Raw genomic sequence first — 15,168 nt, 5'->3', positions numbered from 1 at the left:
GAGAGCGCATCTGACGACTTGCTCGAAACGCCGTCTCGTTCAGCGATAGCAAGGTCGCCGCTTCTGAAAACAAACACAAAACATAGATAGCTACGTAGCTCAAGTGCGCCTTACCCAGGTTTAAAGTTTTATTTTATATTTATATATATTTAAAAACCGAAGAAACAATATTGCTGAAGTGGGCACCTCGGCAATATTGTTTATTGCTGTGGTTGATCACACGGCTGATGACGGACGCTCGTGTCGCGCGCCCGAAACGTCGTGATTTAATTTATTTTGTTTTATACCCTACGTGACTTTGCCGAAAGAACCAAAGAGTATATGGATCCCTGCAGTCAGGAAAGTTTATACTGGTAGGAACGAAGTTGTAAACTGAGTGTACCAGCCTGCAATAGATTAATGTGTCCGTCCGTCCCCTTTCAATAATTTAACGAAGTGAAATCTCGTGCTGTTGGGTGTAAAATCAGCAATAGACAGCGCAGAGACTTGTCCTACCAGCCCACCCTGCAGGGACCTGTTTGTTTTAGTTCGATGATCGAGGAGGAGTCTCCGCCGCTGACTCCACAGCGCCACGCCGCGGCTTCCTCACCCGGAACTCGGCGCTGAGACCCGCAACAACACTCTTGTGGCGCCTCGTTCTGGTGAGCACCCTTGTCTCCCCGTGTCTCTCTGGCGTGTCTCTCTGATGTGTCCCCGTGTCTCTCTGGCGTGTCTCTCTGATGTGTCCCCGTGTCTCTCTGGCGTGTCCCCGTGTCTCTCTGATGTCTCCCCGTGTCTCTCTGGCGTGTCCCCGTGTCTCTCTGATGTCTCCCCGTGTCTCTCTGATGTCTCCCCGTGTCTCTCTGGCGTGTCCCCGTGTCTCTCTGGCGTGTCCCCGTGTCTCTCTGGCGTGTCCCCGTGTCTCTCTGGCGTGTCCCCGTGTCTCTTTGGCGTGTCCCCGTGTCTCTCTGATGTGTCCCCGTGTCTCTGATGTGTCCCCGTGTCTCTCTGGCGTGTCTCTCTGGCGTGTCCCCGTGTCTCTCTGCTGTGTCCCCGTGTCTCTCTGGCGTGTCCCCGTGTCTCTTTGCTGTGTCCCCGTGTCTCTCTGGTTAGTCCCCGTGTCTCTCTGGCGTGTCCCCGTGTCTCTCTGGTTAGTCCCCGTGTCTCTCTGGCGTGTCTCTCTGATGTGTCCCCGTGTCTCTCTGGCGTGTCCCCGTGTCTCTGATGTGTCCCCGTGTCTCTCTGATGTGTCCCCGTGTCTCTCTGGGGTGTCCCCGTGTCTCTCTGGCGTGTCCCCGTGTCTCTTTGATGTGTCCCCGTGTCTCTCTGATGTGTCTCTCTGATGTGTCCCCGTGTCTCTCTGGCGTGTCCCCGTGTCTCTGATGTGTCCCCGTGTCTCTCTGATGTGTCCCCGTGTCTCTCTGGCGTGTCCCCGTGTCTCTCTGGCGTGTCCCCGTGTCTCTCTGGCGTGGCCCCGTGTCTCTCTGATGTCTCCCCGTGTCTCTCTCGCGTGTCTCTCTGGCGTGTCCCCGTGTCTCTCTGGCGTGTCTCCGTGTCTCTCTGGCGTGTCTCCGTGTATCTCTGATGTGTCCCCGTGTCTTTCTGGCGTGTCTCCGTGTCTCTCTGATGTGTCCCCATGTCTCTCTGGTGTGTCTCCGTGTCTCTCTGATGTGTCCCCGTGTCTCTCTCGCGAGTCCCCGTGTCTCTCTGATGTGGCCCCGTGTCTCTCTGGTGTGTCCCCGTGTCTCTGATGTGTCCCCGTGTCTCTCTGATGTGACCCCGTGTCTCTATGGCGTGTCTCCGTGTCTCTCTGGCGTGTCTCCGTGTCTCTCTGATGTGTCCCCGACTGATAATTTTTAGATTGTTTTGCTGCTATAAACTTCCACGTGATAAGCCACTTCTCGTTGAGCCAAAATCTCAGTGGGCTTTGCCTGGAAAGATACAATAAAGTTTTTAGTTTTATATTTTCTTCAAAGGGTTTTGCGTATTTTTCCTATACTTTTCACTCATATCGTATTTTTTGTATTGTTGTAACGTTCTAACTTGCCCCTACTGTGAAAAAAGAGCTTTATAGCTCATCGGATTCCTCCAGCATAAATAAACATTCGAATTATGATTCTGAGCCGCTTCTAATTGATCGACATTAGCACGCGAACCCAGACAACCTCAATCCTATCTCAGACCCGAACATCAATCCATAAACCTATCTCTATCCCTACCCCTAACCAAAACCCAATCCCCAAATATTAATCCTACCCGTGACCCTACCCCTACCTGGGTTATAACCTGAACATAAGTTCTCACCTTTTTCGTTTATTGTCCTTCCCCGGCAAAACCGATTAGCACGGTTGGTTACGTACGGTGTGAAAGAAGTTAAACATACATACAAACGAACTCGGTTACTAATAAGCAAACTAACCCGAGCCCTCACCAAAACCTCATCCCTCGTGCTGTCTCTTCTCCCTGGTGTGTAAACACCGCCACTCGGCAGACACATGCGACCAGGCGTGGTGCTGGCCACCCACATCCCCTTGTGTGCCGTGCCAGCATACACAAAAAAAGCCCCAATAGTCTTCTGAGGCTTTACCGTGGGATCTTCGTCCTTGTGGTTGGCATGCGGATGTTCGGTTTGAGGTGACATCAGCTGATGGATGATGGGCTGTGGTACGACCAGAACCACGCCCAGCCGTCTTTGTCTCTCCCAATTGGTTATGTTACTTACACACCGACACCTAGGGGAGGCCGAGTACCAGTTCAGATATTCGTCACTGATGTTGGCCGTGAGCGGGAATCGAACTCGGGTCGTCAATTTTCGTAGCACAGTGTGCCAAACACTAAACGACTACTCTCCCATACAAAGACATAGAGGCAAACCCACGCACATCCACCACCGCACACTATTCCTGTCTCCCCGCATTTCCCACGCTTCACCCCACCCTGGGCGAACAGTCAAATCACATGAGTCACATCACAGTCGCAATACGTGATGTATGTGTGTATATTGAACTTCTTTCACGCTGTACGTAGCCAATCGTTTTCATCGGAGGCGTGAGGGAAGGACAACAAACTAAACACAAAACGCAGTTATAAAGAAATGAGATTTCAATCTCGATGATGATTTAAAAGTGCATAGCTCCAGTGGCTTCCTGATTTCGGAAGGAAGAGCGTTCCAGCGGCCGCAGAAGCGCATCTGAAAGTGCGTGATGACCGTCGATGGCCGGCCAAAAGCCGCTGCGAGGATGAGCGGAGTCCGCGTGGTGATTTGTGCTCGTTGATGACGACGGTGACTCTTCCAACGCAGAGCTCTCGTGGTGTACGCCCAGTGACGGAGGTAACCCTCAGCGGAGTTCGTGTGTCTTTGCTCATCAACAGGGGCGGTTCCACGATTTCGGACACTCTTAAGCAGAGGGCACACTCACGGTCGTGTACGTCGCTCGGTGGTGGCGTCTTCAGAATCGGAATATTTATTTATGCTGGAGGAATACGATGAGCTATAAAAGCTCTTTTTCACAGATCTCCAGTAGGTGCAAAACATGACAGGAGTGCAATTTATTGGAAAGGTAAATAAACACTTTAAAAAAATCTACAAATAACACTAAAGTATTTTTTTTAAATCTTACCATGTTGAAGCGCACTGAGCTGGTCGCTTGGGCATGGAATGCGTCGATCAATTTGGACGGCAAATCGGTTATAAATTATTTGTCCACCTCTTTTGCGAAGGGAGAAACGCACATAAATAGAACACCACGGCGATCGTGTCACATCTACTCGGACGACTTAATTTTTCCTCCAAGCTGGGGGGGAGGATGGTGGTGGTGCATCCTGTTTTGTGCATGTGTGTGGGAAACCATCGACGCATTCCAGATATAGCTATCGTTTCTATGACTATGGATATACCCAGTAAACATGCAGCATTGAGCCAACGTAGGCATGTGTTTTGAATCGTTGGCCCAAATTTGGCCCAACGTTGCAGGTTTCCTGAGTGATGGCGCTCACAATGGCACCCCGTGTGTATCATTAGGATGATGTTGAAATGTTTAAGCACGTGTGTGTGTGTTTGCTTGCCAAACGTGTTGGCACTACCCAGAGTCTGAAGAGGTCGTTTGGCTTAAGAGCGGGATATATATCCTTGTCTCTGCAGGTGTCATGTCTGTCCAGGTGCCAAGTCAGGTGTCTCGAGGGGCGGCTGCACGGCTGCTGCCACTGCTGCTGGGGCTCTTCATGTTCGGGGGCCCCGTGGGAGCCCTGGACAATGGATTGGCGCTCACCCCTCCCATGGGCTGGCTACACTGGGAGCGTTTCATGTGCAACACGGACTGCCGCAGCGACCCGGACAACTGCATCAGGTGCGTCTCTGTGGCCTCAAAGTTCATCGAGCTTGGCACAAGTACTTTGGTTACAGATTTTCATGTGTGCGTCTGTGGGTAGGAATCAAACACAGGTTTCCAGTGGACATTTAACAATGGGCCAGTGTTGGGCTAACGGTTCCAACCACATGCCATAGTTGCTCTAACGTTGCGTGCTTACTTGGTCACTGCTGATGTTAGCTGTGGCTGGGAAATGAACTCCGGTAAAGCCATGAGGACTCGTTTTTAGAGTATTATAACAATACCGCCCCCTTACACCCATACACATGCAAAACGCGCGCACACAACTCCTGCACACTCAACAAACCCATGCACAAACACACGTACACACAGAAAAATTGATTTACTCACATACCGATGCAGACGCACATTTACCCACTCACAGACACACCCAAACACACACATTACAAGTAATAACGGCAGCCTTTATCCACTATGTGGCAGTGACATCACCACGTGAAGTCTCGCTGGCAGGAGAGCACAGGACAGGCCCGGGTATTATGGGTTGACTGACTGAGATGACTGACAGATGCACCACCTGTACTCCTCACTGTGCCACTGTGTAATATGAAACATTCCACACACGCACGAACAAACGAGCCCTCACCCGCTTCTTCCCTTCGGCCGCCCCCCCCCACCCCCTCCGCAGTGAGAAGCTGTTCATGGAAATGGCCGACATAATGGCGACGGAGGGCTGGCTGGACGCCGGCTACGAGTACGTGTGCATCGACGACTGCTGGCCGTCGGCCAAGCGCGATGCTCGGGGACGCCTGCAGGCCGATCCCGAACGATTCCCGTCTGGCATCAAGGCCCTGGCGGACTACGTGAGGCCGTCGCACGCACCCCGCCGATTGGCGATGGCCGCCGCCGCCACCGCCCCACCCCAGCCGCCCCCGGGTAGATTTCTGCAAGGAATTTCATCGCCTCCTGTTGGCAGACCAATGCCCGTTTTCAGGCCAGCCGCCGAGTCGCCTCGTGCGAACGCAGGGGCAGCTGACACTGGGGGTGTCCTTTAAAATGTGTTGAGATGAGAGGTGTAAAGTCCACTGTCGCTGGTAAAGTGCTCCCCAAGACACCTCGGGCACTCTCTCGATAACAAGTAAGTAATATAATAACGTAGAGCGACTCGCGAGGGCGACTGCAGGCTGAAGTGTTCCGCCCGTGGTGTTGGTGGTGGTGGCAGGCCGGCTCAGAGGTCAGAGCGTCGAACCGGACTTGCTGAGACCCGTGCTTCGAATGTAGGCAGCCACGCGTGATTAAACCGGGTTCCCAAGTGTTAGCGAGTTGATGGCACCAGCCCAGGCAACAATAAACAATATCACCATAATACATTCTTGTTCTGCACTTAATTTGTCCGAATCCCAGCTCTAAGCATTAAAAATATTGGTCACGTGACATTTGAATTTTCATTCGTTTTAATTGGCTCATTCCAGCTCAGAATATCACAGATTTCAGTCTCACGCGCATTGATGAACATTTTTGTCGAAGCAAATAAAACCCATGTCCCCCGTGCGCTGTGCCAGCCTTAACAACTGCTTCCTAGTAGCACTCGCACCAGCAGTCTGTATGTCAGCAAGGGGCATCTTGTGAGTGTGTATAGGGGCGGGCATGTAGTGATTAGCCCGCTGCACTACAAACCCGGCGACCCAAGTTCCGATCCCAGCCCAGCAACCGCTAACATCAGTGGCGAATTACTGAACCAGTCCTCGGCCTCCCTTCGGTCGACTCAGCCTGGTGCGGCAGGGCGTGATCCTGGCCACGTGGGCTACATGCAGGGGATCCTGCGCGTGTGCGCGTGTGTGTCTGTATGTGCGTGTGTCTGTATGTGCGTGTGTGTGTGTATGTGCATGTGCGCGTGTGTCTGTATGTATGTGTGTGTGTGCGTGTGTGCGTGTGTGTGTCTGTATGTGCGTGTGTGCGTGTGTGTGTCTGTATGTGCATGTGTGCATGTGTGTGTCTGTATTTGCGTATGTGCATGTGTGTCTGTATGTGCGTGTGTGTATCTGTATGTGCGTGTGTGTGTATGTGCGTGTGTGTGTATGTGCGTGTGTGCGTGTGTGTCTGTATGTGCGTGTGTGTGTATGTGCGTGTGTGCGTGTGTGTCTATGTGCGTGTGTGTGTGTGTCTGTATGTGCGTGTGTGCGTGTGTGTGTCTGTATGTGCGTGTGTGCATGTGCGTGTGTGCGTGTGTGTCTGTATGTGTGTGTGTGTGCGTGTGTGTGTCTGTATGTGCGTGTGTGCGTGTGTGTCTGTATGTCGTGTGTGTGTATGTGCGTGTGTGTGTCTGTATGTGCGTGTGTGTCTGTATGTCGTGTGTACGTGTGTGTCTGTATGTGCGTGTGTGTCTGTATGTGCGTGTGTGCTTGTGTGTGTGTCTGTATGTGCGTGTGTGCGTGTGTGTATGTGCGTGTGTGTGTATGTATGTACGTGTGTGTGTGTGCATGTGCGTGTGTGCGTGTGTGTCTGTATGTGTGTGTGTGTGCGTGTGTGTGTCTGTATGTGCGTGTGTGTCTGTATGTCGTGTGTGTGTGTATGTATGTGCGTGTGTGTCTGTATGTGCGTGTGTGTCTGTATGTCGTGTGTGCATGTGTGTGTGTATGTGCGTGTGTGTCTGTATGTACGTGTGTGTCTGTATGTGCGTGTGTGTCTGTATGTGCGTGTGTGCTTGTGTGTGCGTCTGTATGTGCGTGTGTGTTTGTGTGTGTGTCTGTATGTGCGTGTGTGCGTGTGTGTGTATGTGCGTGTGTGTGTATGTACGTGTGTGTAATTCGCTGTGACATCCCGCGTGAGTGCAGGTTCACGCCCGCGGGCTCAAGCTAGGCATCTACAGCGACGTGGGCCCCACCACGTGCGCCGGCTACCCCGCCAGCTACGGCTCCTACGAGCTGGACGCACGCACCTTCGCCGAGTGGGGGGTCGACCTGCTCAAGTTCGACGGCTGCAACCTGCAGAACATCAGTGTGCTCGTGGAGGGTGGGTTGCACGCTCGAGGGCGCGTGCCTTCGCCGCACAGTTGCACAGTCGGGCAGTGCCTTCTGCTAACACTCGCCCCCCCCGCCCCCCCCCCCAACGGTCTGCGAGGCTAGCGGGGGCGGAGGGGGGGGACCGTTGTCTTGTTACCGTGGAGCGGTAATGGTAGTGGTTAGCGCTGTGCTGCGCTACGAACCCGGCGACCGGAATTCGATTTCCGTTCACGGCCAACACCAGTCACGGGTTATCTGAACCCGTCCTGGGCCTCTCCTAGGTCGACTCGTCCTCAAAATGAGTACCTGGTGAAGGTGGTGTGTAAACATCGCCCCCCAGGGAGACAAAGGCGGCCGGGCGTGGTGTTGGCCACCCACCCCCTCGTGTGCCTTGCCGGCCTTCATAGGTGCTCGCTAACAGCACTTGCCCCAACAGTCTGTTAAAGGCTCTACGGGGGATCCTTGTCTTGTAGGTTACACGAACATGTCGATTGCTCTCAATGGGACCGGGCGGCCCATGGTCTACTCGTGCGAGTGGCCCCTCTACTCGTGGGGAGAGTACATCAAGGTAACGCGCGCGCGCACGCACGCACGCGTGCACACGTGGGTATCCCGATAGCATCGATTTCACGTGAAACCAGGTGAGAACTTAAGGGACCAGGGTGAGTCATTGAGACTTGGGCCATTAGTCTGCCTGTAGGGAGCGATAACTGTTACGTAGGATCCCATTTGAGTAAAGAGTAATTCCAGCGGCCGCCCTAAATCACTGCAAAATGCTACACGCCGTCTACTTCAGAGTGAACAGTAAAGACCCCCCCCCCCCGACGTAATTGTCGCAAGAGTAGGCCGTTGTATGTTGGTGTCAGGGCCCACATTTGCCAAATTCGAAACTGATCTGCATTTACAGTCCTCAATTGGGAATACGCACAGCAATCATCTCTCCCCTCTACTGGCAGAATAATGCTCCAGGTCACTCCTTGTGAACGAGACTCCGTCCTGGTCTCTTGAGTTCCCACCTGGTTAAACAATAAACTTTAATAAACGTGAAAGCCCTCACCCTAACTCCTCCTCACTCCCTTGCCCGCTCTCCCCACTCCTCGCACCGCCGCCACCACCACTTGCGCCGCAACCCTCCTCCGTGTGCGCGCGAACACACGTCCACGCGCTACACGCCGCACAGCCCAACTACACGCAGGTGCGCCGCTACTGTAACCAGTGGCGCAACTCGGCGGACGTGGAGGACTCGTGGGAGAGCGTGCGCAGCCTGGCCGACTGGGCCGCGAACCACCAGAGCCTCATTGTCCCCGTCGCCGGGCCTGGCGGCTGGAACGACCCAGACATGGTTTGGCCTGGACGGACGCGATGACACCGCAACACCACTGTGACAACACCGCAACACCACTGTGACAACACCACAACACCACTGTGACAACACCGCAATACCACTGCGATGACACCGCAACACCACTGCAATGACACCGCAACACCACTGTGACAACACCGCAACACCACTGTGACAACACCACAACACCACTGTGACAACACCGCAATACCACTGCGATGACACTGCAACACCACTGTGACAACACCGCAACACCACTGTGACAACACCGCAACACCACTGTGACAACACCGCAACACCACTGCAATGACACTGCAACACCACTGTGACAACACCGCACCACCACTGTGAGAACACCGCAACACCACTGCAATGACACCGCAATACCACCGCGACAACACCGCAACACCACCGCGACAACACCGCAACACCACCACAACGCCACGACGACACCACCACGACGACACCGCGACGATACCGCAACACCACGACACCACGACACCACCACCACGACACCACCACGACGAGACCGCGACGACACCGCAACACTACGACGCGTCGGAGCAGTGACTTGCTCACAATCTCGCGCGTGCCTCTGTGTGTCGCCGCCATAGCTGGTGATCGGGAACTTTGGGCTGAGCCACAGTCAGCAGGTGACGCAGATGGCGCTGTGGGCGATCATGGCGGCGCCGCTCATCATGTCCAATGACCTGCGCAACCTTGACGGGTTCTCGCGCAACGTCCTGCTCAACCCCCACGCTATCGCCGTCAACCAGGACCCGCTGGGCCGGCAAGGCACGCTCGTGGCCAAGGTGCGCGCCCGCTCCGGGCAACCGACGTCCGACTTACGCCGGTGCTCAATCGCACGCTCGGACCGAACGGCAACACTCTCAACCTGATACGAGCACTGATTCGAACGCCAACATTGAGTCTTAACTCTGAGCCTAACGCTAACACTGAACCTAACTCTGAGCCTCACGCGAACACGGAGCTTAACATTTAATCCAATGTTAACATCGAGCCTAACGCTAACACGAAGCCTAACACCGAGTCTAATGCTGACACGGAGCTTAACTCCTCCGAGTCTAACGCTAATACTGAGTCACACGCCAGGACCCGAGTCTTACCGCCAACCCTCTAGAGGGAGCCGTCTCGAGCTGTCTCGGGCCCTTGCACTAGCGGTGCTGTGAGAGCAAGCGATCCATAGCGGTGCCTCTACCACGTTACCCCTCGCCCCCCTGCCACCCTCGCCCCCCGCGCAGCTCAAGAACAACGTGGACATGTGGCGTCGCGAGCTGGCGGGGGGTGGCATGGCCGTGGCGCTCGTGAACCGCAACCAGATTGGCGGGCCGGTGCTGGTGAACGTGTCCCTGTCGGCCTGGGGGCTGCTGGGGGCGAGGGTGGCGCGGGCGTGCACTCCGTGGTGCGCCGTGCAGGTCGCGCTGCCGCCGGGCGACGCGACGTTCCTGCGGTTGCAGGGCCAGGCGGTGCGGGTGGCGGTGAACCCCACGGGTGCCGTGCTCTTCACCGTGCGTCCCCACGGCGGCCTGCCGCAGCCGATGGTCGGCGTGCTCTAACGCTGCGGTGGAGGCTGGAGGACGTCGGAGATGGTGCGGTGGCAGCGGCGGAGATACGGGAACTTTGCGAAGATTTTTAGTTTTCGTTTTGGGGGCCAATTTGTTCAACTCCGCTGGCAATTTGCGACTCGCCGTGCACCACGGCTGGAGCTCGCGCGAGGCGGTCGTTGTCGGTGTTGCGAGCTAAATTAAACGGTTGCACTTTTTGGGAGTTTGTTCCACCGGAAAAGTCGGGGCTGTAGGGACCGAGTGGGAGGGGCGGGACCACAGATGTGGAAAGGGTGGGGCTAATCGAATAGGCATAAGTTTTGCTGGCTGGCGCGGGCGGCGGGCAAGCGCGTGGCGGTGACGACATCCGCATCTTGGATGATTGAGCCAGGTCCGATCGTGCAGACGTCACGCCTCCCCTCACCCTCTCTCCACCCTGGCCATATATCCCGCAAAAATCAACTAAACTATAGAAACGAAACAATTTAACTATAAACTAAATGCACCAGTTTCAGATGTCACTCGCCGGGAATCGAACTCGGGTCACCGGGGTTCGGTTCACTGAAGACCCAAACTGCGCCACTGCTCCACCCCAGCAGCGATTATCCCACGTGTTTAATTCACTAACGTTTAACCAAAACGTGTGTGTAATTATAACCGAGCAGGGCATGATTATAATTGACCTAGGCTCAATTATAATTGCGCCTATGACCAAGCCACTCGGAATGCACCGGAGCCTGGTTACTGTTCGGAGGAACAGCCACCCGTGCACAGCAGGTTGCTGCGCGAGGCTGCGTGGGGATACGTGGTGTAGGTGTCAATGTTTTGTATGCACGTGCGCATGAATCATTCACCAAATTAACATTTTGGCCCCACCATAGGAATGTGGAATTTTCACCTCCAGCTCAGGAGCTTTAACCACCTTTCGTTAAGTGCAGGGATCACTTTGCCTTAAAATAGACGCGTGTGTGCGTGCGCGTGTCAGGAGACATAATGCACCTAGCCTGGCACAAGCGCCGTGTCAACATCGCCGCCACTTAGTGGCGAACGGCGGTTGTTGTTGCTGCGTTTGATGCGTTGCACGCTGTGCTGCTGTATGATACGATGTACCGTGTGTATACCTCATGACATGTATGGTACATGCTGCATTGCGTAGATACAGTAGCTGTACTCTTTGGTTCTATTGGGTAAAGTCACGTAGGTGAAAATAAAATAACAAAAAATCACGACGTTTCGGCCACAACACAAGCGGCCTTCATCAGGTGAAGGGACGAGACTGTCTGGAGGACAGCGCTGGAGTGGAAGAAGCCACGCTTAGATCACGACCTTTAAGCTGTGTGAGAAGAAAAAGACCACGCGCCTTGACAAAGGAATTAGCATATAATTTAGCATTGAAATGGCTCATTGAAATAGCTAAGTTAAAGTATACACATCCGCAGAGGTACCCCTTGACAAAGGAATTAGCGCTGGAGTGGAAGAAGCCACGCTTAGATCACGACCTTTAAGCTGTGTGAGAAGAAAAAGGCCAAGTGCCTTGACAAAGGAATTAGCATATAATTTTGCATTGAAATGGCTCATTGAAATAGCTAAGTTAAAGTATACACATCCGCAGAGGTACCCCTTGACAAAGGAATTAGCATCGAATTTATCATTGAAATAGCTGAGTGATTAGCTTGTAACTGGTCACAGAAATAGCTATGTTAAAGTTAGAGCATATACATTCACCTAGGCACCTAGTACTCATCAAACAGGAGAATTTAGCGAAACACAACCACGCTCAGACATCGGACCTGTGTGAGAGCAAACAAGGTGTTCCGACAAAGAAATTAGCATAAAAATTAGCATTTGATTGGCGGATTTTAGGAAAGAGGTGGTGTACGTGCCGGTGGACTTGCAGTTTGGCGCGGTGGGGGGAGAGTTTACCTATTGATGGTGTGAAAAGGGGGAATTTATAAGAGCTGCGAAAGTTTGGGGTACCACTACTTGAAAAATATACTGTACCATTGAAATTAGTTTAATGTTTAGTTCGATTTAGAACATCTTTCCAATGGTTGCTTAATTTGAAACCATCCTCGGTTGAAATTGTGTCTGTGTTTGTAGATCTGAATTGCTTCATGAACAAATCTCTGATAAAAGCCCGTGGGTTTGCAAAGAACCTTGGTATCGGAGAAAATTATATCGTGATCCCCCACAGCGTTGTAACAGTGATCAGCCACGGCAGAATTCTTCTTTCAATGCTAAATTATATGCTAATTCCTTTGTCAAGGCGCGTGGTCTTTTTCATCTCACACAGCTTAAAGGTCGTGATCTAAGCGTGGCTTCTTCCACTCCAGCGCTGTCCTCCAGACAGTCTCGTCCCTTCACCTGATGAAGGCCGCTTGTGTTGTGGCCGAAACGTCGTGATTTTTTGTTATTTTATTTTCACCTACGTGACTTTACCCAATAGAACCAAAGAGTATGGATCCTAGCAGTCACGAAAGCTTTAAATCTAGAATACAGTAGCTGTCTTTGCGGAGTCGTGAGTGATTAGTTCAGGCATATTGTTGACATCACTGGTGATGCAGGGAGTGGATGTGTCTTGTGAACGTGAGGCAGTGGTAGGTTATGTCGGGCAGAACAAGATTTCCCCAAGTCCAATCCACGCCACCCACCACCATTCAAACACAAATTAATTCATCTCGTTACATGCTGAACGTGCCTGATGATTTCAAAACGCATCCCACGTGATGTATTAGAATGCCGATTCAAATTAAGAGAGCTCTCTCTAACGTGGGGAAAATAAGTACACACACGCGAGATATTTATTTGGATCAGGTCCTGCCACGTGGAACAAAGATCCCCCGAGGGGGAGTTGGTGTGCCTCAGAATTACGCCCGGCCGTCTTTGTCTCTCCTAGTCTTGATGGGTAACCATTTGCAGCTGAGCCGATTTAGGAGAGGCCCAGGATCGGATCAGATAATCTCCACTGGTGTGAGCCACGGCGAGGATTCGAACTGGGGACGCCAGGGTTCGTGGCACAGGTTCGCGAACCACACCGCGGTGTGTGTGTGTGTGATACGCAGAGCCGTCCCTCGGGTACGGCGAATTGGGGGCGACCGCTCCGGGCCCCGCGCTTTGGGGGGTGGGGTCCGCGCTTCGACGTCACGGTGCCAGATGTAATATTTTAGTTTGAAGGCATCAGATGGCCCACACAGACACGCCGCACGCACTAACGGCACGTCGTTGCGATACGATTATTTCACTCGTTCATATCTAACAAGAGAGGGTCCTGATTGCCCGTCAACGTCGGGCAGTTTCGCCAGCATCGGTTCAAGCAAGCCTGACTGCTGATGAGATAGTAAACGTCGAAACCGGTCCAGAGTTGTGCTCGTACAGAGGACCAGTGCTGCTGATGAGATGCACTCCCAGAATGCCGCGCGTGTGGCTGGTGGGTTGCGTCGAAATAAAATCTACTTTTGTTTAACGTGGCGAGAGACAAATATGGGAAAGATGCATGATTTAGTTGAACAGGCCTAGTAGAACTCTTGCTGTCCTTGTGAGTCGGCTGACAAGTCGGGCTCATTGAGCCAAATTAAGCCCCGACAGACGCGACCAAGTCTTCCTAAAATAAAAAAAATATCACTGTAAAAGTTTTCTATTTGCACACGCGCGCGCGCACACACACACGTGAATACAATACTAAAAAAACAAAATAATACCTCAATGTATAAGATGTTGCCGCTGTGCTTCTGAGCACGCCCTACCATCAATGTGGTACACGTTGTACGTGATAGAATCGAACTCGCGCTTTGTTATGTCTCAAAGCGAAGGCTTATTCGGAGTGCAGTAAGACACCCGTTGCCACCACGCCTCCTCTTCTCTCCCACAGCCTTCTCCAATAACTTCACGCCTCTCTTATACAATTATCATCTCCATTGCTTCTAATCTCCGCCTTCATCCCATGCCCTCCTCCAGCCTGGTCATGGATCATCTCAATTATCTTGGCCTCTCGTCCTCCATTATTTTGCAGTCCATGCACTGCCTTTAAATCCTCGATTTCTCCATCCTCCTGCTACCAAGCGTCCCGGTTTGGCCAGGACAGTCCCGGTGGTTCGGAAATTGTCCCCACACCCCCCTCCCCCCACTTAAACGTGTTGCTCTTCACAGTCGCATGATTTTGTTCCAATGTCATTAAAAAAAGAAACATCAGCTGGCTCCAAACAGCGACTCATTGTGGGCAGAGGGCCGGGTTACCTGAGTGGTGGGCGGGGTTACCGAAGTGGTGGGCGGGGTTACCTGACTAGTGGGCGGGACTAACCTGGCAGTGGGCGGGATTATACGTATAGTGGGCGGGACTAGCCGGGGTTACCTCGGTCGTAAGCGGGGTTACCTGAGTAGTGGGCGGGGTTACCGAAGTGGTGGTCGGGGTTACCTGACTAGTGGGCGGGACTAACCGGGCCAGTGGGCGGGGTTACATAACTAGTGGGCGGGACTAGCCGGGGTTACCTCGGTCGTAAGCGGGGTTACCTGAGTAGTGGGCGGGGTTACTCGGGTAGTGGGCGGGGCTAGCCGCATAGTGGGCGGGACTATGCAAAGTGGGCGAGTCTGATAAAGGGAGTGGGCTGTCGGGCTTCCCCCGTGTGTCCTGATTGAGCCTCCATGAAGTCTTCTCTGCTGCACTCCCATCTCGTCCACCCCACCCACCACCGCATCTCTCTCCCTTACACTGCGCAGAGCCCCCTCTGCTGTTTCATTTCGCTTAGAGAATCTACGCGTCCCCCTCTCGTCCATCGCAGCTTCACGGTCTCGTGCACGTCTGTGAACAAAGCGCTTCATAGCTCATCGGATCTGTCCAGCTTTAAACACAATGGTCTGATTCCGATTTTTTTTCCACGCGTCCGTTTCGCGTTTTTGTTCGTTCAGGGTGGGACACATTGAAAGGTGATGTCACCTATCAACGTGGATTCTTACAT

The 15,168-nt window shown here is 53.1% G+C and overlaps 1 protein-coding gene across 2 annotated transcripts; it reads left to right on the top strand.

The window, feature by feature from the left end:
- Positions 1–313: 313 nt before the first annotated feature.
- Positions 314–14,404, top strand: LOC116943621 (alpha-galactosidase A). Of its 2 annotated transcripts, none has more exons than XM_032956638.2 (8): positions 314–641; positions 4,121–4,325; positions 4,996–5,170; positions 7,142–7,319; positions 7,783–7,877; positions 8,490–8,651; positions 9,266–9,463; positions 9,914–14,404. In XM_032956638.2, exons 2-8 carry the CDS (start codon positions 4,126–4,128, stop codon positions 10,226–10,228), a joined length of 1,323 nt encoding a protein of 440 aa, XP_032812529.2. In that variant the 5' UTR covers positions 314–641; positions 4,121–4,125; the 3' UTR covers positions 10,229–14,404. The 2 variants fall into 2 exon arrangements, with proteins under 2 accessions (XP_032812529.2, XP_032812530.2); XM_032956639.2 differs by lacking the exon at positions 314–641 and adding an exon at positions 650–3,310.
- The last annotated feature ends 764 nt before the right edge of the window (positions 14,405–15,168 follow it).

The sequence above is a fragment of the Petromyzon marinus genome, chromosome 18, assembly GCF_048934315.1.
Source record: "Petromyzon marinus isolate PM22_M1 ecotype Great Lakes invasive population chromosome 18, UKy_Petmar_22M1.pri1.0, whole genome shotgun sequence".
In the NCBI taxonomy this organism is placed as follows: domain Eukaryota; kingdom Metazoa; phylum Chordata; class Hyperoartia; order Petromyzontiformes; family Petromyzontidae; genus Petromyzon; species Petromyzon marinus.
This window is presented reverse-complemented; position numbering and strand designations above follow the sequence as displayed.